Source organism: Pterocles gutturalis, unplaced genomic scaffold (genome assembly GCF_000699245.1).
Source record: "Pterocles gutturalis isolate BGI_N339 unplaced genomic scaffold, ASM69924v1 scaffold1357, whole genome shotgun sequence".
In the NCBI taxonomy this organism is placed as follows: Eukaryota; Metazoa; Chordata; class Aves; order Pterocliformes; family Pteroclidae; genus Pterocles; species Pterocles gutturalis.
In genome coordinates, this window is record NW_010107618.1 from 40,954 (window position 1) to 67,728 (window position 26,775).

General features: G+C 46.7%; 1 protein-coding gene across 1 annotated transcript in view; it reads left to right on the forward strand.

Moving 5' to 3' along the window:
• The window catches only part of LOC104472458 (chromosome unknown open reading frame, human C14orf37), a 55,440-nt gene extending 35,135 nt beyond the window's left edge, over positions 1–20,305 (forward strand). The window contains exons 5-7 of the mRNA XM_010088152.1: positions 15,383–15,414; positions 19,895–20,029; positions 20,237–20,305. Of these exons, the coding sequence (XP_010086454.1) occupies positions 15,383–15,414; positions 19,895–20,029; positions 20,237–20,305 (236 nt within the window). The remainder of the gene's footprint in view (positions 1–15,382; positions 15,415–19,894; positions 20,030–20,236) is intronic.
• Positions 20,306–26,775: the final 6,470 nt, after the last annotated feature.

Below are 26,775 nucleotides of genomic sequence, written 5' to 3' on the forward strand. Positions count from 1 at the left end.
CAGAAACAGTGTGGCCAGCAGGACTAGGGCAGGGATTGTGCCCCTGTACTCGGCACCGGTGAGGCCATACCTTGAATAGTGTGTTTGGTTTTGGGCCCCTCACCACAAGAAGGACATTGAGGGGCTGGAGCAGGTCCAGAGAAGGGCAACGAAGCTGGTGAAGGGTCTGGAGCACAAGTGTTTAGAGGAGCAGCTGAGGGAACTGGGGTTGTTTACCCTGGAGAACAGGAGGCTGAGGGGAGACCTTATCGCTCTCTGCAACTACCCAGAAGGAGGTTCCCAAGGTGGGTTGTTGGTGTCTTCTCCCCAGTAACAAGTGATAGGATGAGAGGAAAGGGCCTCAAGTTGCACCAGGGAAGGTTTAGATGGATATGAGGAAAAACCAAAAGGGTTATCAAGCATTGGAACAGGCTTCCCAGGGAAGTGGTTGAGGCACCATGCCTGGAGGTATTTAAAAGATGTGTAGCTGTGGTGCTTAGGGACATGGTTTAGTGGTGGAGTTGGCACTGTTAACGTTTACAGCTGGACTCAATGATCTTAAGGGTCTTTTCCAACCTAAATGATTCTGTGATTCTGTGATTTCATGGACTTTAGAAGCTGAGCAATAGAGAGTGGCCATCAGCATTTAGATAATAAACATTTGCTGCTACTTTGAAAGCAGATTAAGCTCTGAAGCTTTATGCAGATAATTTTGTGAAGGTTCTCACACATCAAATAATTTCTTCATTATTTGAACAGATGATGGCAGCAAAATCAGGAGTTTATTCAGAGATATTAATATTCCAAAATGTCTTAGAGCCACATCATATCCCTATCCTAATCAGAGAGTGGTCTCTGGCCAGTTCCAATCAGGGTAATGCCCTTTCAGTGTAAGTAAATTGTTATAGATTATCTTAATCTGCTTGGAGAAACATTTCTGAGCAGAAGGATTGGGATGGAGAACGCCACAGCATGCGGGTGCTTGGGGGCACCCGCAGACGCCACAGAGACTGAAGTCACGCAGACATTAATCTAGCAGGAACAGTGCTGTGTATCATATGTGAAATAAATGGAAAATGCAGAGACCATTTGAGGATAAATTAACCCTTTCACTCGCAGGGTTGTGCAGAGCTGTGTAGGAGGTGGTGGTGATTTACAAGGTTCAGTGGGTGGCAGCAAACTTCAAGATTTTGGGATATTCATTTGTCTGCAAAGCTTCACTCATAACTGTTAGTAGGCATTGCAGAGGAAAGAGAGGTTTTGCTTCTCTGCAGCTCCTGGAATAGCCACTCTGATTAAGCCAGCAATTAAAACTTAACGGATGAGGACCTAGGTTGAAGGTACAAGGACAGAGGGAGGTGGAGGTAGGGCTGGTGCTCAGTTTGGAGTTTACTCTCTCAAGCCAGGGCACCTCTCCAACATGTAGATGAAATCTGAGGGGGAACCAGGAGCCACAGTGTCCAGGTGATGGCCAGGTACTGCACCAGTTTGCTGCTCAGTGCTGAGTCCTGCTAGTATGGTTTTACACCATCAGCCCCATGGAACCAGGTCTTACCAGTCTAGCCAGTAACCAAAATCACTCCTCTCCTTCAAAGCATTTCCCTTCAGAGACTTTTCAGCATTGACATGTTTGAGATCAGCCATTTCCCCATACGCAAGCTAAAAAGGGAGCTCTCTTCTCCACCTTGCATCTACCAAATATATTAGTGCCTCCATCATTTGGATAGCCTGGCATCAGACCATCACGTTCTGCTTCCTCGGAGAGTTTTTGTCTGTCAAACTCTCTTTCTCCTCAGCCAGTACAGACTCGGTGAAACCATTCTGGTTTGATTGCCATCATGTGTCTGAGTTATTGTTACTGAGAAGTACCCACTGGCTTTGAACGCTCATTGCCTCGCAGCCCAACTTGCATTTAAGAAGCTTTGGATGGGAAATGGATGGGAAATGTCATCTAGATAATTTTTGTTATGATGGTAAAATAGGACTTTGGGTGAGGTTGAACTTGTCTGAAACTCTTTGGGATGAAATGCAAATTCTTCTTTTCAGCTGGAACAGAATTATATCTGTGCTGAACGTATTTGCAGATTTTGTCCCTGCTTTCTCCGCTGGCTTTGGGTCTTCCTACCTGTTTGGCTGTAAATACATCCTGTTGGTGCTGTCAGGTTTGGTTTCCTGGTTAACAGATGAAGATAACACTGCATGCTTATGTTAGAGAGCTGTTGTAAATGCAATTAATAAAACTGCAAAGCTGAAAAGTAGTGGAAGAGCTAAATATCATTACATAATGAGAGCTCATTCACAGTAAATGATGTGAAAAATTATTTCTTACAAAGAATGACAAATGGCTGTGGCTTTTTAGCTTAATTGTAGATGCTTGATTCTAATTTGTTATTTGTCATTTCCGTGTTAATGAAGAGTTTTAGATATAATTACCGCATTTATGGCACACAACACATTATCATTTTCTAATGCTTGCGAATTGCCGACTTCTTTAGAAATAGAAGAGCTGAATAATTATCCCCGTTGTGCAGCTCTGGGGTGGGCTCTACAAACAGACCCTCTGCAGAACAGGTCTTGTGCAAGATGCTTCTCAAAGGCAGCTGGTCTCCTTAACCCTCTTCTGCATTTAGGGAGCTGGGACTCGGAGATGTGAAGTAACTACCCCAGGGCACTCAGCAGGGCTCCTGGTGCCCACATCCCTTCTGGACAGCATCTTCTCTTAATCACTCTCACAATGCAAAAGCTGGCCAGAGCCACCAGTTTGGTTGGCGCTAGCTTTCCCAGTTTGTCCTAGTTATCACAGTCAGGGAGATGATCCTCAAGCCCCATTCACTGGCATTTAGCAGAGATTTTACTTGATCAAGGCTGGGTTTGACTCCCATTTCTAAGGCTGTCTCATCTACGGCCTGGAAAGTCCTGGAATGATAGGAAGCCCATAGCTGCTGTTTTGCAACAAAGCGGCATAATATTTGTGAGTTCCCCTGCCCACTGTGATTGTGGATTTTTGTTGCGTTGATTGACGTAGTAGTGTAGATCCTCCGTTTTAGCTATATCCCTTCTTGTTGACCTGCCCCATCCAACAACGGGGGCAGCCCAACCTGGGCTTCTCTCCATGGGGTAAAAAATGGCAATTCTGAGAAGCTTTAATGCATAGCAGTAGGACAGAGGGGTCCTAATGCATTGACTTGAGATACTGGTGAACACATCGCTTCTCTGTGATGGGCAGGTGCATCATACCATCCTCCTCCACCAGCAAGGTCCATCTCAGAGCTACTTTGAGGTTTGGCCGATGCTATGAAAAGAGCCTTGCTGTTCTGAGATTGAGAAGCCTTTGGCTTTCCAGTCTCAACATGGTTATTCAATTTAACTACCTCTTCTCTGTCATTCTTCTTCCTGTCCTGATGCTTGCACACCAAGATGTGCTATGGAGTGCAATGCTGCTCCCTTTCAGCTTTTGCTATAGCTGAATGGGCCAAATGTCTTTTGCTTTTCCTTTTAAGATAGTTTCTGCTTTTGCATCCCAGCACTGAGACAGCCTGAGCACGTCTGTTGTGAACGTCTCCTATATGTGGCCTTTCATTACCTGTCGGGGAAAGTGGATGCAACTTGGGGAAAGGTGTTGGGAAACCAACAGCAGGGAGGTACTTTACAAATATCTTCAGGGTCTGGTAAGTAGTCTGGGCCAGAGGCACGTGCTAAGCTTTGGAGACAGACAGATGTTTTCCGTGCTGAGTACGAGACTATGATCTTCCATGTTAGAGTATATCAGGAATTAGAGATTCACCTCCTTCCAACCTCTCAAAACAGGGAAAACTTTATTTTTCACTCCTCTCTGTGCTCCCCGAGTTCCTCTCTTTCATAGACCACGCTTAGGGCCCTGGAGATGGCAGGTAATGTGTTTGAAATGGAATAAATCAGTGGGCACTGCTGTCAATTATCCCAAGCCAAGCTTGTTCGCTGCACAAGGCAGGCTGTGAAATATGGAGGGGCTGACAAGGCGTGAGCGCTGCCAGGCTGTTAACGCAGGCAGACATCAGCGCAGTGCCTGCCATGAGTCCCTGCTTGCGGTGCCTGTGACAGCTCCAGCTACCCTGATTTGGGAGGCTGAGTGCAGAGAAGGGAGATGAAGTGCACTTGTGCTGGCATGCCGTTGCTGAAATCCTTGAGCAGCTTCTGCAGCTGATGCTTAGAGCCACTTCAGCCTTTTCACTCAAACACGAGATGTCCTGGGCTGCTAGTTTCAAGCCAGCAAAATGGAAAGCATTGCCACTCATCTCACTGGGGTGAGAAAAACACTCAGAAGAGCACTGAGTAATGCCATTACTGAGGCTCATGGACGCAAAACAGGATGGAGGACCTTGCTCCTGCCCTCATCTCAGCCCTGTCTGGTGGGTGGCTCTCAGTCATATCTCCATGCATTTCCCTGTCTGTCTGTCTTGCAGAATCTAGATACCCAAGGTAGGATTGAGCAAGGCAACATGAGTGTAGGGTGGGCCAGTGGGAAGCGATCAGTTGGCACTGGCCAAATCTTCAGCAGAGTTTATTGTTTGTTAACACACGTGGGATGAACACACGTTCATGTGAAAGCGATGTTGTGACAAAGGACCAAAGAGCATAATGTCCTGCAGAGACAGCAGTCCCCAGTCAGAAAAAAGCTACAAGATGTCACCATGTCAAAAAAAAAAAAAAAGGGACTTGTAGTGCTGACCTTCATCCCACTCCTAGCACTTGCTCCTCTGGTGTGCAGGCTGCTGCAGCATTGGGTACAGCATGCAATGAGGGACAAAGCCTTTGCCGTTCAACTCCCAGATTGCCTCAAAATATTCCTTAACCTGAGCCCCTTCCCCTGGGAAATAATTTTAAGACAGCTGCCAGACTCCATGTGGGGCTTGCCAGCAGCGGGGAGCAGAGCAGGTTCCCGCTGAAGAGTCTGATTTCTGCTGCCAATGGATCCATCGCCCTGGCTCCTGGGGATGGATGGGTGCCCACGGTCGCTCAGGTTCTTGTAGGCACCAAGCACCCTGGTATGACGAGAATTACATTTCTGATTTATATTTTGTTTTAGCCAGTGCTGTAGTAACACCTTCTGATACATCAGATCCTGTCGCGTGGCTTCTGGTTTTTTCGCCTTGTCTTAGAGGACTTCATGGGATGTATACAGAGGACTTCCCCCCAGACTTGGTATACTATAAATTTAGGGTAGCTGTATTAATTCAAAATGCATTACAGCAAGTGGAAGGCATCATTCACGCTGCCTTGGCGCGATGCTGCGTGTCATTAGCTCCCTGTCTGCCTCACTTCCAGGCATGAAGGATTTTTGTGCCATCGCTTTCCTGGAGCTTGGAGTCTCATCAGCAGTCTCCTGGTACCCACCTCTCCTGCAACCTTTTCAGCAACCTGCCCTCTGAAGAGTGCTGTAATTTCTGGAGTTTTTCTGGTTTTTAGGGGATAAGATCTGCCAGGGACAGAGGCCATTTGTAGACAGCAACTGGGAAGTGTAAGTACACAGGAAGATCACTGTGCTACTAGTGGGATCCTACCATTTCCATGTTCTCTTTGCCCTTTGCTCATTCCCTTTTGCCTCTGCAATTTTGCTGGGGACCGTCCCCATAGGTCTACTGTGAACATTAAAGGTGGCTGGGAGAGTTTTTAGTAAAACCCATTCTTTTTCTTCACCTGCCTAATGAAACTGTTTCCTTTTTCTTCTCCTCTTCTCCAGCTGGATAAGGATGCTTTGCTCCACAGATTTTCAGCCTTCGCAGTTGTGAATTTTTACTGTAAGTGGAGATGGGGATTGACCATTTTGGACTTAATACATAGTGTGTCCAAGTCTTCGGTCAGGTTCATGTTGTCCTTAGTGGACAGTTGGTGAGGAATTATGTGAATTAAATGAAATAGCATCTTTTCATAGACTTTTCATTAGCACCGAGTGTGAAGTCAAGGCAGGCACAGATTGGTGATTTGTTTTTTCCTTAGCACCCTAGGTACTTTGATAGTTAAAATAACGGCCTGTTAAAGAGCATTTGTTTCTGAATAAGACCATTTTACTGTGATTTAATATTTGTACTGTATTAGCTTCTAGAACATCACATCCAGATGGAGCCGTTACAGTAGGGGCTCTTAAAATATGTAGGAGGAGGGTCTGACACAAGCAACTCACAGGAGAGCCAGAAAAGACCAACTAAATATTATATATTATATCCTTAATATTCCCATGGTCAGGATGGGAAATGGAATAACAGAGATTAATTTACTCACCTGTGGTTACACAAGGAGTCAATTGCAAGGCTATCAAACCACTGTCAGGATCTTAAGTCCTCATTTGCTGTTTCATCACAAGAGCATCGGATCACAGTGGGAATCGATGTTCAGTTCCTGATGCAAGAGGAATGTGGGATCAGACTTTTTCTGATAGCAAATATAAGCCAGTGAATTTTCCTTTTCCAACTGACATTGGACGACAATGCTTTGTCTGCTCGTGTTCCTAAGTATTTGCATGAAAATAAGCCTCTGACAAATCAGATTTTATTCCTAGCATCTAATCAATGCTCAGGGCTTTGTGGTTTAATTACTAGAATAATTGTTTGCTGAAAACACAACTCAATATCTATTTTTGCCTTTAAAGGTCAACACCATCATTTTTATTTCCAACTATTTAGTGCTTTATTGATCTTTGTGTCATTTTGTCATTTCATGATGACTGCTGCTTCTTTCCAGCTGAAATAAAGGCCGAAAAACTTGAAATAAGAAACAGACATAATTTTTCTTAAATAAAAAATGGAAAATACCCTATTTCAGCCTTGCTTGCTGCAGGCAAATCCTTCATAAAGTGTCCTAAGGAAAAAGATTCTGAAAAATGTATTTGCTCTTTACAGAAGGAAAAAAGCAAACCAAGAATCTTTTTCAGAGCCTGATTAATATCAGACATAAACTGAAGTACAGAAATTTTGCAGTCGAACTGCTGATCCTTTAAAGTAGATAAGGACGTGGGCTCCGCCAGGAGGACAGGAAAGTCTATGTGCCTTGCATTTAGAGAGGGCTGAACGAGTGAATTGAGAAGCCACATGGAGAAATTCCCTCTCCTCTCTGTAAAGGGGGAAGATCACATGGCTTTGGCTGAAGATTTGGAAGGTGGTTAGTCAAATAACAGTGACTGTCGCTTTGCTGCCGTCCTGCAGCAGAAATGAGATGCTGTTTATCAGAGGGATGCGGTGAGGTGCTCTCTGTCTGCAGCTTCTCTGGCTTTTTCACTCTCCCCAACACGAGTTGACATTTAGTTTTAATTTGAAAAAACATATCTGTCTTTCCCAGATTATGGGAAAGGGTGCTGGGTTACGGAGCAGAAAATAGGCTTGTTGAAAAATGGGCATTATAAGGTAGCATGGGACTGATTTCCATTTCATGTTCTTTTTCTACAAATATACAGGGTCAAATCCTACAGTTGTAGCTTGGGCAAAACCACCGGTGACTTCAGGGGGACTTGGTGCCAGAAAGAGCTAAAAGATTGGCTTAGTGTATGTACAAAGATCCCCAAACCATTTCTACAGCTTGGCTCTTGGTGTCGGTGGAGTTGGATGGCACAGCTTCCCAACCGCCATGGAGCAGCTCCGTGCCATTATTTATCATGCTTGGTTTTCTTTGATCCCCAAAATGACTTTTTTCCATATTTTATTTTATTTGGAAGTGTTCAAGGCCAGGCTGGATGAGGGTTTGAGCAACCTGGGCTAGTGGGAGGTGTCCCTGCCCATGGCAGGGGGTGGAACTCGATGATCTCTAAGGCCCCTTCCAACCCAAACCATTCTGTGACTCTGTCACTTGGGCAGAGTGGAAACACAACACAGATCCTGTTGATGACAGGAAGAATTTATGTTCTAGGGCATGTCCTCAGCTGCTGTAAAATCAGGAAATGGTCAACTAAGGATCTCAGTATACCTTAAAGCATTTTGAAAACCTATCACTGAGGTTGAGATGAGCTTACTCTGGAGGGGTGATGCTTTCCCCATAAGGCATTGCCCTGTAAATCTGCACATGCATATGGCTTGCCTGGCAATAACAGTTGTGCCAGTCATTAAATTTGTCAGATGTTTCCTGTTGTATTCTAGTTCTTGATAACTTTGCCAAATTTTAACTGTTTGGATGGAAATTTTTCAATGCTGCTTGCCCCAGACTTTTTGAGAACCTTTTAGCTAAAGGAGTTCACCTGCTCCAGTGGATGAAGAGAGGGGAAGCATAAATCTTCAATAATTTTTTTACTGGAGACCTCTGAGAAAAAAAATAATGGGCAATTAGAAGTGGTAACCTGCTGGACATGCAAAGCTTTCATGGGCTTTTTCAGTGCTTTTTTCAGACCACTAATATATCTCTTCTGGAGTTTGTGCTAATCCTTGCACTCTGAATTCTCATAAAATTTTGCCGTACAGATGTTTTACTCTGACACCCAGCTGAAGTCCCTCTGCGGCTCCCCCCTCTCCAGCCCAAATCACGCTGGGCTGGGATGGACTTGTGCAATGACCAGACAAGTGATATTAACCTGGACTCCTGTAACCCAGAGAACGGATTAAAAATCTCCAGAGATGAACAAGATGAACCCGAAACTGCTGTGAAAGCACTACCCTGCTTCGTGCACACTGCTTCCCTTGGAGAGGGGCTGAAGAAGAAATGCAGCGTGAAGACCTTCTGGCAGGCTTGGAAGCCCTTGAGACCCAGATCAGGGTTTGCTCTCTGTCGTGTCTCAGCCAAGGGAATCCAGAGGTTGGAGTTTTGAATGGAGATTTTTCCCATTGCCTATGAGACCATGCTGTATTTGCTTTTAGCTGCAGGATATTAGATCTTGCAGTTGTGGCACATTTCTTGTAGCATTTTAAGTCTTTATCAGAGATTTTAAGGTATTTCTCTCCTTGATTCAGTAAGACTAATTGTACAGAGGCTGGATTGCAGAGGCAGGGACAGAAGATAATATCACAGAGCAGGAATCAGGCAGCTTCTGTGTGCAATAAATCTCACTATGTGTCAATAGTAGTATTCTGTGTGCTCTGTTCCAAGTCCTCTGGCTTCACCGCCTTTGTGCTTCCTCCTTCACCCTCACCCGTCTTATCTCTATGCTTTGCACTTCTCCTGAGTGAAGCTTTCTGTTTGAAAGCATCCAGGCAATGTGGTGCAGGAGCCTCCCCTCTAAGTGAAGCATCAGAGTTGCTCGTATGTCTATATCCAGCAGAAGAGAAGGTCTTCTTTAGAGGAAAAGTGAGACCTGGAGTGGGGTCGATGACACTGTGCAGGTGGTCTTCTCTCTCTCGGTGACCCTGGGAGTTGAAGGTAGATGGACTTTTAATTGGGGCATCTCAGGTAAGTGCCTGAAGTTTGATGGGCTATACCTTAAGTCTTGCAAGCAGTTTTTCCCTTTCAGGTGATGACCTGCATTTTGCAGAGGAGAAGGGCTAGCTGCAAGGGGCAGAGCCAGTTGGCAGCTGAGGCATCTCAATTCAAGTTTTAGGAATGCTTTATATTCCTAGAATCAAATAGAGTCACAGAATGGTTTGGGTTGGAAGGGACCTTAAAGCCCATCCCGTTCCACCCCCTGCCATGGGCAGGGACACCTCCCACCAGCCCAGGTTGCTCAAAGCCTCATCCAGCCTGGCCTTGAACCCCTCCAGGGATGGGGTATCCACAGCTTCTCTGTCCAATATGGACACTGTGGCTGTGTCATGAATGAACAGGAACATTTTCAGCACACAGGACAAGCCATTAGCTGAAGCAGGGTGGATTCTCGCTGCTGCTGTAAGTCTGGGCGTTGCTTTAGGAGCTGTGCCAGGGCAGGGTGGTGGAGAACCGGGTCCAGCGCGTGCTCCAGCAGAGGTGTTGTCATTTCCATAAGCAAGGTTTGCATTTCCTCTCCCAGAGTGCATGCAGCTTTTGGACACATGGAGATCTAGTTACTTTTTAATGGCACAACAAATTGTGACAGCCAGTTTGCAGCAACATCCTGCTGATGCCTTTTACTCTTAGGAGACCAAAGGGTTTTCTACCTTGGCTTTGTTTTAACATCTAGCATCTGTCTGGGATCACTTGGGGATAAACAAATAGTTTGTCTGTGCCAATAAGTGTTTTCAAGGCACCATAGAAGAGCTGAGTTTACAAAATCCAAAGGCAGAAGCTCAGCAAGTGGCTACTCAGTGTGGGTAGAGCAAAGAGGAAAAGAGCTTAAAAAACACAAGGGAAAAGGAAAAGGCGAAAGCTGACCTAAGCCATGGGAAAGGCAATGTCCTTTCAATAGTTCAAAGTTTGCCCAACCAAATTTTTTTTTTTTAAATGAAAACTAAATAGTAATTGTCAGTTTGATGTTTGTTTGATTATCCGGCCATTCAAGTCTTCTTGAGTTGGGCATGGGGGGAAGTGTAGTCATCAAAATGCCCCTAGTAGAAATAGTTTTTCTTCTGGAATTAAAAGTATGCTGCCTTCCAGCCAAATGCCATTTTCTGTATTATTTATTTGTGCCATTAAGTAAATTTGCTATTGTGTTTTTTAAGGAAGAGGAGCCGATGCAGCCTTGTGCCATTGACTTGTCAGAGCTGAGCAGATGAAGAACAGAGCATTTCTGCAAAGTTGTTCTCGCTAGCTTCATTTAAAAGAAAGCCTTACCTGCAAGAGAAAGGGATGAAATCTGTAGTGTAACAGGGCAGGTAGCTTACGCTGGGGACTGTCGTCTGCTGCAGTGGGGACCTTGTCCTTAAACAGCTTCTCTGGTTCCTGAGAGGGACATCTCTGATTTCAGGCAGACATGAAAGCAATTAAGAGTAGCTGTTAGATGAAAATCTTTTCGTGCCCTGAGCACATAGGGGTGACCGATACTTTCTGATTTCTCAGAATGGAGCTTGGTGCCGCTCTCTCAGCTGATTGCATTTAAGGAATTACAGATGTCATGGTCGGGTCAGGTTAGCTGAGCTCCAGCTTAACCATAAACCCATCCTTCAGCCCTTTTCTCTGCCCTTTGGGGAGTGTGTAGGAGCTTGGGTGCCACATTTTCACCACCACTGGTCTGGTGGTCGAGGTGGAGAATTATTAAAAGAGAAGGTGTTAGATGAAGTTCTGGAATGATGATGTAAATGCTGGATTTGAAAATACAGTGAGATACATAGGCAGGGGGATAATGTGCTGGTTTTGCCATGGAAAAACAGAATTGCTCTAGATTATAATTAAAAAAGGAAATATGATTAAAACAACCTTATAAGATGAAGCTAAAGTGACAAGATAAAGCAGCAGGGCATCCAAGAGGGGAAGCAGGCGATGGAACTGGTGGCAGGATGGCATGAATTATTGATGGAAATCTCCACCAGAAGGTAAAGTCTTTGCATTTTCTTATCTGGGAAGGGAGAGAATGAATGAGAAGTGAACAGAATTATTAAGGAGCTTTATCATTGCATTGGAGTGGATAATGAGGCAATTAAGATTACTAAAAGTTGGCAAAACATGAAACCCAGAGAACTTGTACGCCCGATTTCAGAGAGGGGCTGGTGAGGGAAGCAGGGAAAAGCCTTTGGCGAGAGATTTGATGGAGTGTTATGGGGAGGCTTAAAGGCAGAGCCCGGTGGCTCTGGCACACTCTGCAGCTTCCAGAACAAATGGGGGTTCAGGACACCTGACCAGAAGATAATTTATTTGAAGGTCGACAGTCCTCTGAACAGCACCAAGAGGTGAGATGATGAGTGAAGGTCCCTGCTAAGGGTTCAGGGAAGGAGAGCACAGTTAATAATGGACATGTGGACCCATTTTTTTCCATGGTGGGAATGCACAGTAGCCATGGCAGCCACTGTGTAGGAAATATTTTGTGTGCTTTTTCCAGATCTTTGTCCTCAGCTAACATCCCCTCTCCTTTCAGGTGAGTTGTTTGTAGCAAAACTTTGCAGGGCCGTAAGCTGAGGGTGCTGTGAGATCCCTGAGCAGAGCACCAAGGGGTCAGACTCTTCCCTAGGAGGAAAGTGTCAGACTGTGGTTTAGACTTGCAGTGAATATGGTCTGTCATCCTACATTAATTTCATTTTCTTTGGTCAGAAGTGACACATACTGAATTTTTCCCTGGTGTAAATCATGCAACAAAACTTTGCAGGGCCGTAAGCTGAGGGTGCTGTGAGATCCCTGAGCAGAGCACCAAGGGGTCAGACTCTTCCCTAGGAGGAAAGTGTCAGACTGTGGTTTAGACTTGCAGTGAATATGGTCTGTCATCCTACATTAATTTCATTTTCTTTGGTCAGAAGTGACACATACTGAATTTTTCCCTGGTGTAAATCATGCAAATGCTTTGTTGCTACATTAATTTAATTTTCTTTGGTCAGAAGTGACACATAGTGAATTTTTCCCTGGTGTAAATCATGCAAATGCTTTGTTGTCAGAGGATCTCTCCAGCAGAACTTGGAGGCAGCTTCCAAACCTCTTCCACTTCAATCCTCTGTTGTAAATTATATCTGATCACCCGCTTTGTAAAGAGGAGCCCCGCAAAAAAACGGATCCTCTGTTGTAAATTATATCTGATCGCCCCCTTTGTAAAGAGGAGCCCCGCAAAAAAACGAATGAGCAGCTTGAGTAAGCTGGCTGAATCTATTCTTGCAGGGCATGCAAAGCTGTAGGACACATTTCTTCACTATGAGGGTGGTGAGGCAGTGGCCCATGCTGCCCGGAGAAGCTGTGGATGCCCCATCCCTGGAGGGGTTCAAGGCCAGGCTGGATGAGGCTTTGGGCAACCTGGGCTGGTGGGAGGTGTCCCTGCCCATGGCAGGGGGTGGAACTGGATGATCTTTAAGGTCTCTTCCAACCCAAACCATTCTGTGATTCTATGAATTCATCCTGGGCTGCTCTGACACCAATGCCAGACAACTGTGCTCTGCCTCCGTGCTCCTGACCTGCTTAATCTTGAGCTATGTGTTATTTAAAATTAATTTGCAGAGATGCAGACATTATATAAATCACTGAGGACATGTGAGATTATACAGGTAATTTTCAGAAGTGCTCCACACTTCTCCAACTCAGTTCCCCGTGAAACCAAGGGATTAAAATTAAGCTGAAGCAGAGTTTGGACTAGTCACCATCCTTCCAATGCCATGGAAGATGAGTCAGCACTGCAGACACTTGTTAGTAATTTCACACCCAGAGTCTGTTGTCATTTGTTCAGGACATTCAGTAGTCAGGGAAAGAAAAGAAGATGCTGAAAAATACATGCATTAGAGTATTTGTTACTAATTATTTGCTTGGCCTCACTGGCAAGTCACCTAGTGTTCTCGCCAGAGCATTGCATTTTTTATGAGAAGGTGCCATCCAAAATGTTCCTCTTCCAAGACCAAGTTCAGAATATTAATCATGGATAAAGATGCATAATTAGAGTCTGAAGTCCAGAATTAATTGATGGTAGCCATTTAGCATAGATAACAATTCTAACTTGAAAAAGTGCTTTGTCTCCTACCCACACCCCGTAATGTCCCCATATGGGTGAATAATTGGAGCAGTAAGCGCTCGGTTTTAATGACACAGTGGCTCCCGCTGCCTTCACCTACTGAATTTGGGACCATTATTTTCCTCTAGCAGAGGTCAGAGGCTTTCACCCAGCCAGCCAGCTTGTGGCTACATTAAAGCATCTCTCAGAGAGGTGTCCAGTCAGGGGAGAAATCACGTTGTGTTGGTTTTTTTGTGGTTTTGGCTGATTCACGAAGGTGTCTGACATGTGCTCTCCATGGCTGACAACAAGGTCAGGTTTAATAACACGCAATTGTATAAATAGCAAATAAAGATTTGTAGTGTAGTGTTTGGAGTCCCAACGGACGCGCTGCTGTTGTATTTCAGAGCAGAGGGGAACAAAGCCAGGATTTTTCATCATCAAAAGTAGGTAGTAGAATATTATTAGATCAGCCTCTGCCTGTGACTTGTCAGAAATACTCCAGAGTTCATTGCTGCTGTAGAGGCACCGCTGTTCAGCTGCAAGAAAGTGGGTTGACTATTGATGAGATCACTGATCCCATATAATGTGAAGGAAATAGAAAAATATGCTTTGTGCTTAGCTTGAGTTGAGGCCAGCCGAGCATCACAGTGCTGTCTGTACATGTGGTGCTGTCGGGATGTGCACAGAGGACATCAGTCCAAAGCTTCAAAATGTGCACTGTCAGTCATGCCTGGAATAAAACGCGATACCATCGTTAAACATGAGAGTCATGAGAAGGCTCTTTGGCAAGAATTTGGGGATGAATTCATATGGTTTGCAATATTTGTGTTTTTAAACAGAATTTTCCAAGTGTTTGGTTTCTCCCATGCCCGACAGCAAGGCAGCGGCGTAGGGGCTCTCCTTGAAAGTCTAAGTGACATTTACACCTAGTGTTTGTTTTAGTGTTACATCTAGAAACCCAGCTGAGAAACCTAGCCCAGGGGAACCATGCATGTCCTTCATCTCTGGTTTTCCCCTGGGAGTGGAATTCATGGCATGCAGGCTTGGACTGGCAGAGGATGATGGTGATGGCACCTTCAGAAATTGAGTTTACTATGGCTTAGTCCATGCAGGTCAAGACTAATGATGGGAAGAGTTGATAATAGTAGAGCTGTTTTCTTGCCTCTTATCTATGAGCAGGAATTCATTAAAGCATTATCGGATCTCTCCAATGCTGAGCGATTTGTCTTCGGCGCAGCGCAGACGAATCCAGCCACCTGTGGAGTTAATGAGTCGTGCACCCGCTGCTCCGCGCTTGCAGCTCTTTGAGATTAGCCGAGTATTTCATCCCAAAGTACATGCCATTAAAGACTTTTAATTCTTGAGTATCATATTGCATGGGACTTATATTAACTGTAAGGAAATGAAAATCTCTTTGCTGGCAGTATGAATGTCCTTGGTTTGGTAATTTAGCACCTCCAGTGCTATCCCAGTCCTCACGTGCTCTCTCCCAGAGCAGGCAATGGCTGCTTCCAGAAAATCAAAGGAATGAAAGGCAAGGAGTAATACTTTTTTAGGCATCATTACAGGCTATGCCAAATAGAGAGGGAAAAAAACCCAAAAAAAATCTATGTGGAGGAGGCCAGTGGAAGGGGATAGTCATGCTGTAAGGTTTTCTCCTTCTCAGACATCCCAGTGTGTGTATGAGAAGTGCTGGTTAAAGCCCCACAACCTGAAATATTGTTTTTTATCTTCTTTTTGTAATCACTCTGAAGATGTGAATTGCACAGGGAAAAGCAAGCTTCTTGCCTGCCATCTCTCCTGAAGAGATTCTTATGTTGATTTGCTGCATTTGTTCTTTTTCATGAATGAGAAGAGAGGAAATTAAAGAAAAGTGTTATCAGCTTGTCAAGTTAATTAGTGTCTATTTTAATACTATCTTATTCATTACTAATTAATACAACATAAGTAACATGATTACAGCTTTTTTGTCTTATTTTTCAGTGAGAAGCTGGATGGAGAAGCTGAAAGATAAGGTAGGAGGCTCAGTGTTTCATTTACTTTAAAAGCAAAACCATTTTTACTTGCAGGAGTCAACTCTTGTCAGTGCAGTTCTTTATCTCCACAAAGACAATTGAGAAAGGGCTTAAATTTTTCTCTGGGAGGCAAATGAACCAGATGCTGCTGTTGTACAGAGTGGTGTAAATCCACAGTACATCCCTGACGAGTAGTAACTGAGAGCAGAAGGAGGGACGGGGGTATTTGATAGACTTCTCTGCACTAGAATATCACCTTATTTTCAGACTGCATGAGTTAATTTTTTCTATTGCCCTCTAACTTACCTCCACCCCTTTGCTCTAAGTCCTAAGCGTGGTTCTAGATCCAAGTGAAGAGGATCTGGTGATCCTCTCTGGTGAAAGGCTGCGTGCCCTGCCGCTGCCTCTGAACGAGACCTTTCCTGCCTCCACATGCAAGAAGAGCTGCAAATTTCTGTAAGGAAACCCAGGGAGACTGAACAGATAACAGACCCTGATCTTTCCTCCCTGGCACTACGGGGTGGTGGTACATGGCATCAAGAGCTGTGCCAGCCACAGGCAGTGATGCCTTTTTTTAGGCTCTACTGCCCTAGGGCAAATATGAACATTTTGAAATGGTTGTGAAACCTTCCAAATATTGTGTTGATGATGGCAAAGCCATGAAGCTAGAAATGAGGCACCTGTAGTGTTTTAAGACAAGAACATTTTGTGACTCAACAGGGCTTGGAAATTCTTGAACAGGATCCGGGTTTGTATAGAAAAACACCACCACAAGGAATAATGACTCGATAGGAAACTCCAGCCCCTGAAAATACATCTCTAAGCTTGAGCAAGTTGTCACTGAATGAGCCCAGCCTTCCCATTTGGTCCCCACCAAATTTCAGCAGCACCTTACCATCAAGTCATCTCATCGAGAGGGTAGATTTAGACTGGATATTAGGAGGAAGTTTTTTCCTGTGCAGGTGGTGAGGCAGTGGCCCAGGTTGCCCAGAGAAGCTGTGGATGCCCCATCCCTGGAGGGGTTCAAGGCCAGGCTGGATGAGGCTTTGAGCAGCCTGGGCTGGTGGGAGGTGTCCCTGCCCATGTCGGGGGGATTGGGACTCGATGATCTTTAAGGTCTCTTCCAACCCAAACTATTCTGTGATTCTGTGAAGTCTGAAGAGAGAGATGAGTCCTGGGTATCTGTTTTCCAGAACTGGGGAGTGGAAGGGTTAAGATGGGTTCCTGCCCAGCCCTTGTTGAGTTGTTTTTCTGCCTGTAATAGGAAGGAAGCATGTCTAGTGTGATCTATGGTCATAGCACAGCCCCTTGGCCTGGGCTTCAGCCAGAGCGAATGCTGGAAGGACAGAGGATGGTTTTCCTGACAAAGGTAAAAAGCAGACACCAAGGCTGGTGGAATGCCTGGAGGGAATGGAGCATGCAGGGGTCACTACACCAGCCGACACAACACAAGCTCGGGGACATCAGGGGTCTTCCCACTGAAGCCATAGCTTTCACTTCTTTCCTCTTGGCACCTTGTTGGCTACCTCTGTCCTTCCCCATTGGTAGAGGCGGGGTGCATGGTCCCACCTCCAGCTGAGTTGCTCTGTAGGTTCTGAACCTCTTGCAGGCAGATGTTGGATGGCATGGCAGTGTCCAGCACAAGCAGTGGTGTAACTGGGGATCTGCCAGTGTCCACTTAAAAAAGAGACTCAGCCCTGAGCCATCTCCCTCCTTTGGGGAACGGCAGATGTGTGGAGGCAGATCTTTCACCTTGCTCACATTTTCCCTTAGAAAAGCTCAACAAAAACCACTTCCCCACCCCCTCAACCAAATGCTGGTGAAGCAAATCACTCCCAGATAAACCTGCTCACCCTGTTTCCTCCTCTTCTTTGTTGAGTTTATCAGCACCACTCATCATATGTGCCCCTCTCATTTGCTGTTGGCAGAGCCCCGTCCTCTCTATTTTACAATTCTGCCATCCAAAGGAGTCTCCTGGCACGCGAGGGCCCCATCCTTGAGAGATGTGTCCTCCTTTGTCCCTCAGGGCTGCCCTGCTGCGAGCGGGAAGGGTGTGGGGAGCATGGGACCAGGAGCAGGGGTCAGCGACAGGTTTATGTCTGGTCTCCTGCAAACATTGTACAAATGTTGCGTTTGGAATGATGAATAATGGACACGAAGTTCCTCTGAACTCCTCTGTTGCTGTTATCTCAGAGTCCAGTGGAGCCAGGAAGCTCATGGTCAGGGATAGGGAGTATTGAAAGCATCCGTAGAACCGTTGGTCCAGCTGTTGAGGGAAGCCTGTAAAAGGGCCTGGGCTGACCAGGTGTGATAAAGGCTCATGGATGAGTTCACCCTGTTAAAACCAGTGGTTTCTGATATGGAAACTCAGCTGGGCAGCAACTAAAAAGCCAGTTCCAGTCTTCTCTCGCCGCCTGCGCCAGCAGCAAAGTTCCAGAAATAGAAAAACCCACGCTGCACTAATTAGGTCACCCAATTAAGGCACCTTAATTGCCTCGCAGAGATACAGTCTCTCAGATGTGTTCTCACTAACCTCCTTTTTCGGGAAGTGGGGTGCAGGCATGCAGCCCCCCCAGGTGAGTGGGGCTGGGATTTCTGGGTTTTATGGGAGGGCACTGGGGGAACCTGCCCCATGCAGCTGGAGATGGTCCCTCAAGCCTTGGGATCCAGGCACAAAGTTGTTACTATTTAAATCACCGAGCAGGATCTGGAGGGGTTTGGGAAGGCAAACCAGCCCTAGTTAGCATTGTATCTGCCCTAGATGAAAGCAGTTATTTTCATCCTGCAGGTAGGCGTGCGAAGCCGGGGCAGCGCACACTGAATAGCTTTTTTTTCCCCCCAACTCAGTGGATTATGGCAGAAAAGCAATTACAGTGTGTTGTTGTGTTGCAGTTTGGGGATGTAGATGAAGATGAGTGGTTGTAAGCAATGGACTGAGGCTTGCTGAGAGCTGTCTGATAGTCCTCTGAATTGTGCATGTGTCCCCTGGCAGGTGTAAAATCTATTTTAGGGAGGGTAGATGGCGAAGGGTAGAGCTGTAGTAGAGGAATCTGTTGCTACAGTGTGAAAGAAGGCAGCACTAACGAGGGAGGGAGCCAGCCTGTACCTGCCTCCCTTCCTCCATTGAGACCCCAGCCTGAATTAGGTGAGGATGCTGAAGCAATTTGGCACTATAAAACTTGGGTTAATTTTCATTTCAAACAGTAAAATACAAAATAGCAAGCACTTGGGAATAGTTTCCAAGGGATTTTAAATGTTTGCATTCATAATTTTAACTTTTCAAATGTGAAATTTTAAATTACTCATGCTATTTTATTTTTTAATTGGGCAACACAAACATATGGATCATAGCTATTGAATTGGAGCTGATTTATGTTTGCTGTGCTTCCCTTAAGGCCAGCCAAAGGTGTACATGCCCTCCCTCTACGTCATTGTCCCGCTCATGCAGTGACCCCTTCCCTTACAAAGCAAAAGCGTTTGGTTCAAAGATTTTGAGTGCAAAGTCAAAGGAGGCTTAGGCTGGGCTGGGTGTGGAGAGGGCAAACTGCTGCTTCTTCCTGCAGAAGTGTGCACAGCCTGGCTTTGCATTTCGGCAGAGCTTCTCCTCCAGGATGGGGGAGACCCAGCAGTGCCTGCAGCTGGTCCTGAAGGGCGGGTGATGGAAGGTGGGAGGTGCTTGTCCTGGTTTGGGCTGGGACAGGGTGAACTCTCTTCCCAGCAGCTGGTGTGAGGCTATATTTTGGGTTTGTGCTGAGAAGCTGATCACACACTGATGGGTGGAGCTGCTGCCAGGACAGTCAAGGACTTTCCAGCTTCTCTGCTGTGCCCGTGTCTGCAGGGGCAGGAGAAGCTGGGAGGGAGCACAGCCCCATCCCTAGCCCAGGATTCCACCTCAGGTTGAGGACTGAGACCCAAACTGGCCAATGGGCTATTCCATCCCATGCCCGGCATGCCCCGTGTGTAGATGAGGCTCTGGCCGGAAGGGCTCTCTCTTGCTCCGGGTCATCTCCCTCCAGGTTGCCCCTCTCTCAGGGTCGTCTCGGTCTGTTGGACACTGGGGCTCGTATCTCCATTCCGGGATTGCGGTTTTGGGTGTCTCCCTCATCTGGGATCATTAGCCAGGAACGGGCTAAACCTTTTTCATTGTGTGGTGAGCAGTATCACTGTGTATCACTCATTTGTATATTTGTATATGTTACTATTATGTCCAATATTATTGTAGTGTCTCAGTTGTCACAAGGCAGTGTCTGTTAGCAAAAGCTGGTGGTGAATGAGCCATGGTGGTTACCAGCTTGGTCCCAGACTTGCTTAAGCAATGCTGGAAGCAAGGCTTATCCTATGCAGGTGGGTGATGGAGACTCAAATACAATAAACTTTGACAAAAGCAGCATAGGGATATATCACAGTCCTGTACTGGTGGAAAACAACTCAGAAAGAATGGTTTTGTGAGTGCTGCTCTGCTTGTCTCTTCTCCCCATAGGCAGGATACATGTCGGGGATGCTGGTTCCTGTTGGAGTCGGAATAGCCGGAGCCCTCTTTATCCTAGGAGCACTCTACAGCATTAAGATTATGAATCGCCGAAGGAGAAATGGCTCAAAGAGACATAAAAGAAAGGTACGGAGACTGCAAAGGAAAACCTCCATCCCACCCACTCTCCCATTAACCATTTTAGCTGTAAAGCAAGCGCAGCCTGGTCGTGGTTACGGTTTGTCCAGGTTGAAGTGCCTGGGACCTCTCAGTTAGAGTATGGGGGGGGGATCTGGATGCGCTTCATTTCCTTTTTGCATGTGGAGTCCTTCAATGTTTCTTTTCTTCCCCTAGCAGAGAGAATTTAACAGCATGCAAGACCGAGTCATGCTCTTAGCCGACAGCTCCGAAGATGAATTTTGAACCGAACTGCAGTGCCCTTGTGATAGCCCGTGACTTTGAAAAAGAAGGGAGAGGGGAGAAAAAGAACAAGCGACTTTCTGCTGCATCGCTGCTCTCCGCCGCCCTGAGCCACTGAGCAGTGGTGGGTACCACTGCGGCGAAACGGCATGCTATGCTCTAGGTGTACCACGCAGTGATGTTTGTTTTGATACCGTAGTGAGATTTCACATTCGCACCCGGCGCCTCATTCGGATCCACAGCACGTCTCGTTACAGCTGGAGCTGATACATATGGATGATTATTTTCCTATTTTCCTGGTGTACTGTTTTGGTCCTGGCTGGCAGTAATCTAATCATAACAATAGCTCTCACTTCACCCGGGAATGGAAATCTTTACTGTGAATGACTTCTGTCCAATTTGTTAAATTTAAATGTGACATTACCTGAGCTAGAGTTCATTAGTGCTAAGATTAGCTGCTCTGCTTAATTAATGAGTTATACACTTGAACTGTATCCCTTGCCACCTGAGGAGTGCCCATGTACAGTGTTGTTGGTACAGTTTGAAGCACATTTCGGCGCTCGGTTCCCTGACTCTCACCCCTTCATCTCTGCTCCATGCTTCTTCGAGACACAAAGGAATGGCTTCAACACTCGATTCACGACACACATCCCAGTCCATTTCCAACCAGCACTGTCTCTTACAGCACAATAAATACCAGCGCTCACCTACTGACGGGTAGTCCTGCATGGATCTCTTAGCTTTTGTTCAGCATGCAAGTAGGTCAGAGAAGAGGCAGGTTGGGAGTTTCTTCAGCTTCTGCCTCCTGTTTGAAGGACGCTAGTTACCAGTTCTTCTGTTTCACAAGGCTGCGTTCTCATAGAGATGAAAGTGGAGCATCTGTCTCCTTTACCCACTGGAAATTGCATTTCCAAGTCCCTGCTCACTGCAGAGGGGTTGGACTAGATGACCTCCATGGTCCTTTCCAACTCAAACTGTTCTATGATTCTATGAAAGATCTGTGAATGGCAGCACCTTTGGGGGATCAGGATGGGTCTTGTTTCCAGACCACCAAATGCAGAAACCTAACCCATAACCCATAACCCTGACCAAAGGCTGCAGAGTGGGTGGCTGTCGGTGTTTGAGGGATTCATGGCTCATGGTCAGAAAGCAGCGGCAGCCGCAGCTGGAGAGATGTCTACTGTGGGGAGGTGAAATGGTTGCATTGGGAACCCTTGGCCATGGGGGAGAAGGTGAAGCTGTAGGACAGATGGCTGCAGAGGGTGGTGGGGGGTGAAGCCCGAGGGCTGCAGAGGGAGACAGCCCATGGCTGAGATGTTACGGGAGCCGAGCAGGGGAAACTCATGTTGCTTTGCACAGGAATGCTGTTAAAATATCTAGAAAAAGGGCTGCGTGACTTATCTCTGCTTCCCATTGTGAAATTACCTCCATCTGACATTTATGCAAAACATCCATGTTTCTGAGGTGGGAATTGCTGTTCGGTGGGGAATCATCCCTCATACAAGGAACAGCGACTGTTGCCAGAGGAGACCTGATTAGACAAATAAGGCCAGACTGCACATCTACTGAGATTAAATCCCACTGAGTCCTCAAAGATGGGGAAGGAGGAGAGTTTGAGGAGGAGCACATGCAGGATTTCATTCCCTGTAAAGGTGATTTTCAGATTGTGATGGGTAGATGGAGGTGATGGTAAACAAATGTCTCGTGGGTGTGTGAGTGGGTTTGCAAGGTAGACAGGATATTTGGAAGACCCTCCTGAAGCTATCTCTTGAGAAGGTCAGTTCTTCCTCTGGACATGAAGTCCTCAGACACGATGTTCAACTCTGAACAAGCCATGTTCTTCAGAGCCCAGGTACTTTCCTGTAGGCCTTACTGAGACAGCTACTGAGACACCTGGAGAAGGACGGGCAGAACAACCTGGTTTCAAAATGCTGTTACTAATGCTAGTCTTCCAGTCGAAGAGTCGTGTGTGGTCCCTGACACATTCGTCCTGCTGAGTGCATGGGAAGCAGGTTGAGGGAGATGGAGTAAAACCTGGTCCATCAGCATGTTGGGAGTCTCCACACCCTGATCCCTCTGAGACAGGCTTTCCCAGCCAGGGCATCACAACACGTGCATCTCTTCCTTTTCATTCCTGAAACTTTGACCAGGAGAATTTTGCCTTGCTAAAAGCAGCCCCATGTCTTTAACAGGCACCACCTGGCAGCCCACTGTTAAATCCAGGTACCACTACCCAAAATTAAAGCCTCTTCAGTAACAAGTGGTCAAGCTAAGAAGAACTTTTCCTTCCGGACTTATCTCTCCCAATTTCCTTCTTGTTCCTGAGTCTCTTGGAGCTTGGAGGTGGTCAGGAGGTGTTAACAGTCCAGTTGAGCATTGGTGGCTGTCTTGCAGTTTTGGGAATCAGGAAATATTGTCCCTTGGGCTCTTTGATGATTTGTTCCCAGCAAGGCTTGATAAGGGTTGCAAGGTGGAATGACTTCTCCTCCGTTCCGGTTTGCTTGACATCATCTTCAGAAAGGCTTGTCTTTTAGGTTCAGTGCCAGGCAGGCTGGAAACAAGACTTCACAGGAACCTGCAAGATGTTCTTGAAATGCTTTACCCCTGGTCCAGCCAGGGACGCGTGGAGAATACACAGTGACAAAAAGCATTGCCCTCTGGAAGAAGGATTTTCTCTTAGAGCAGAAAGGACAGTACCTGGGCTGGCTGAGTCCTTTGCATGCAACCACAGCCTGAAAGAGAGACCCGAAATAACTCTGGGAAAGAGGAGCTGCCAGTGATCCTGCAGAACAGAGCAGATGTACCAGCAAGACCCAGACAGCTGGGGATCAGCAGGGTTTGTGCAATAACCACCTGTGAAGGACAGTCTCCTCTTGCTTTCCTTTCACGGTACCATGCCTGCGCAGTGTGTGATAACGGCACAAGTTGTGTAACATAAAACGCAGAGCTCCTGGGCTGGTCAGGAGGAGGAGCAGGGATGCTGAGCCGGGCTGCTGGGCTGGCAGTGCAGGAAGGGCTTTGTGGATGGGTTGTTGATTTGATGGGTTGGGATGGCTGGTAAGGAGGTGCAGTGGTCTTTCCTTGTGCTAATAAATCCACAGTTTGGGAAATGCTGACTTTCTACAGTGGCAATCAGCTTCACTGTCTCTCTTCTGCCTCCCCAGCATGATGAACTTAAGAAATTAATGGCAACACTGCCAGTCAGGATGACGAAGGTGATGTTTTAGTGCGTCAGCTGGGTGCCCTGGTGTCCTCAAGAGCCCAGCTTCACTCGGTGAGGACATGGAGTGCGTGGCTGGGATGCTGGAAATCGTCAGTGTCACAAGTGGGGCTGACAAATGGTTGCAAATATTGGAGTGGCAAGTAGGGTGGGACAAACTGGGAAAGCAGGAGAGTTGTAGCCAAAAGGGAGGTCCAGCTGAACGTACAGTTCAGTGTTGGTGCTGTGGTCTGTGCTGGAGCCAGCCTCGTGGAATAGAAGAGCTGCCCAAAGATTTTGCGTGTGGTCCAGCTTCATTCCTAGGCCTGTCTCTGGCTCTGAACACCACCAGCCGAGGTGTCTTCTGCTGGTTGGCAGAAGACCAACCTTCTGTTGGCCAACTTTCTGAGCCTCTCAGCAGTGCAGAGATCTCAGCTGGTGTCCATTGGAAGTGGAGGTGTTTGTTGCATAGTTGATTTTGGTTAGGCACCTGCCCCAGACCCTGGATGCTCCCCATGTCTTCAGCTTAGTTCTTCTCAGTGTGGAGGCGAGAGGGACGGTCAAAACCAGTCGTGGGTCCCAGGGAAGGTTGTAGGAGCCGTTGGAGCACAGACAGGGTTTTCTGCAGTGCCCCGACGTCAGTACAATTTCTGCAGGTCCTTAAAGCACAAACATCATTCAGCTCATTCCCTTCTCATCCAAGGCCAGTAGGCTTTGGATTGGGCTCTTAAAAATATTCTCTGTACAACTTCTGGAGTTTGATTCATTTGCTTGAAACGATCAGATTGCAGGCAGGGAGAGGAGGAGGGCTGCAGGTGGGAGCTGAAGCCTCCAGTCTCTTAACGCTCTGCTGATTTAATCTATACCTCTGCATTGCCAAGCAAGCAGATTCTTTTGATAGAGACAGGACAAGAAAAACAGCCCAGAAGGGCCCTCCTCCTCCTCATCCTCCATGCTGGGTGAATGTAGAGATGGGTCGTGACATTGCTAACGCAGCCTTGGCCCCGTGCAAAGGCACAGCTGCGACGGCGGCTTTGTTGCAGCAATAATCATCTCTCGATGCGACACGAGATGAATTACTCGCCTCTGTTTTGGGTTTTCCTGATAGCACAAGCCAGAATTTATTGTAGGCATCACACAATCGCTTCAGCATCTATAGCCCCATTGCCAACGGGAGGAACCAGCCAGCCTGACATGCAGCTCTTGCCCTGATGACATGCACCTGCACGATACAGCTGCTGATTTTTAAAGGTGTCTCTCATGCCAGATGTTCACCCAGGTGAGATTTTTCCGGACTGCACTGCTTCCATAGATTGATATTGGCAGTCCTCATGCTTTCTTGTGGTTTTCTATTTCGGACAGGAACAACTCCTCATACTGTAACTATGGAATGTAGCACTTTGTTAAATTAAAACATTGGGAAATAAAAAGCTGTCCATCATACCTGACTTTAAGCTCCTCTTCTCCCTGATATGCAGTTCATGGCATTTACTGTCTCTCAGGTAAAGCTGTGACAGCATGGAAGACTCACGTGTTGCATTTCTTTCTCCACACTGTGTGGCTGGTGCAAGGGTTCGGGCTGGGCTTGTCACGGACGATACAAGCAGCAGGGAGCCTCAGCCTGGGACTTTGTGGGTAGGATTTACCTGCCAGTAGGTGTCAGCCATCAGCTGTGTTGAGTAACACCCCAGATTCCCTTGGCTGGGTTGCCAGTAGCTGTAGCAAGCCCCAACACTGACATGTTTCAAGGTCAGATTGGATGGGGCTCTGGGCAACCTGATCTAGTGGAAGGTGTCCCTGGCCACTGCAGGGAGGCTGGACTAGATAACCTCCACAGTCCCATCCAACTCAAACTATTCTATGATTCTATGTTCACACTGTTGATCTTTACATACAGCCAGGTGTCTTTTTGCTCATACCAGGACATTCATCCTTTCCATTTTGCCCTGTGAACAAGGGTCTGTGCCCAAACTTTTCAAGACCCCAGTAATGGCACTGGTGTGCCTTGAGTCTCAGTTGTAGGTGCTGCAAATGTTTCATGAAAGAGCAGCCTTATTGCAGGCGAATACTATCGCACGCGCCTCGATGGACCTGCGATGCAAGCAGAAGAATCAGAAAGACTTGAGAGTGAGTACGAGGTGTACGTGCTGGGTTTCTAATTGCCTTCCCAGCCCTGTTTGCTGATGTCCATGCATGTGTTGTGTTATTGCACGCAAGTACACGGGCTGGGTGTGCGTCTTTTTGCTATATTCTGTATAGGAGGAGGTCCCAGGGTGGGAACATGAGCCAATGGGGCACACAACCAGCCCATGATGGTGGCCGCCTGCTCCTCTCCAGGCATCCTCTAGTAACAAGAGCCAGCAAGAGCTGCTTGTCCAAGTTTGTGTATTTTCTCTAAAAAAAAAATTGGCTTGCTCAAAACAAGAAATTCCCAGGGAAATAGCCGTTTGGGGATTGCATGAACACATTCTTTGCTAATTGGTAGTTGCCAAAAACAATCTGTATATTCATGAAGCTGTTTGCTGCATTGCTGACTTTTTCCAATGAGAAAACAAAACCTGCTGAAAGAAGATAAACAATGACAATGGATTTTTCCATAGGTTTATTTCCCAAGGAAATGACTCTCTCTGATTGTGCTGCCTCACTGTGAGCCTCTGTCCATCAGCCTGTCTCCTCCAAGTGTCCCTGACTGCCAGCCAAGCCATGGGTTTGTGCAAACAGGGGAGAGGAGAGAGATCATATTAAAACCCCCCACAGGAAAAATGTGGGGAGCCGTTCTGGGGCTGCAGAAAACCAGCATAAGCAAAGCAGGTTATGTGCACCCTGATGGGGAAGACCAGCTGGATGTCCCAGACACCCGTCTGCATGGGTTCCCTGGGGCTGAGCAAAGCACGAGGTCACCGTGCCCAGGGCTCAGCCCATTTCATCACAAGCAGGCAGTCAGCCGTGAGGCAGCGATCCACGCAGAGCAGTGTGGACAGCCCGGCTTGGGGTTGTTTTCATCAACGTGCTTTGGAAGGACAAAGCAAAAGGCGTCGTTCCCTCCTTGCTCTGGTGGTAAAGGTGGTCGTTGCTGCTGTGCCTGAGCACCCCAGGATCTGTGCTTGGGTTGGGGGCCTGGGGCCAAGCACAAAAAGCTCCTTTACTCTGAGACAAGTCTCATCCTCTATCTATGCAACCCCCAGTGTGTATGGGGGTTATAAGCACTTTAAGGCTGGACATCAATGGGCAAAAATTTAGTGCACAAGGATGTCGACTCCCAAGTTACTCAAGG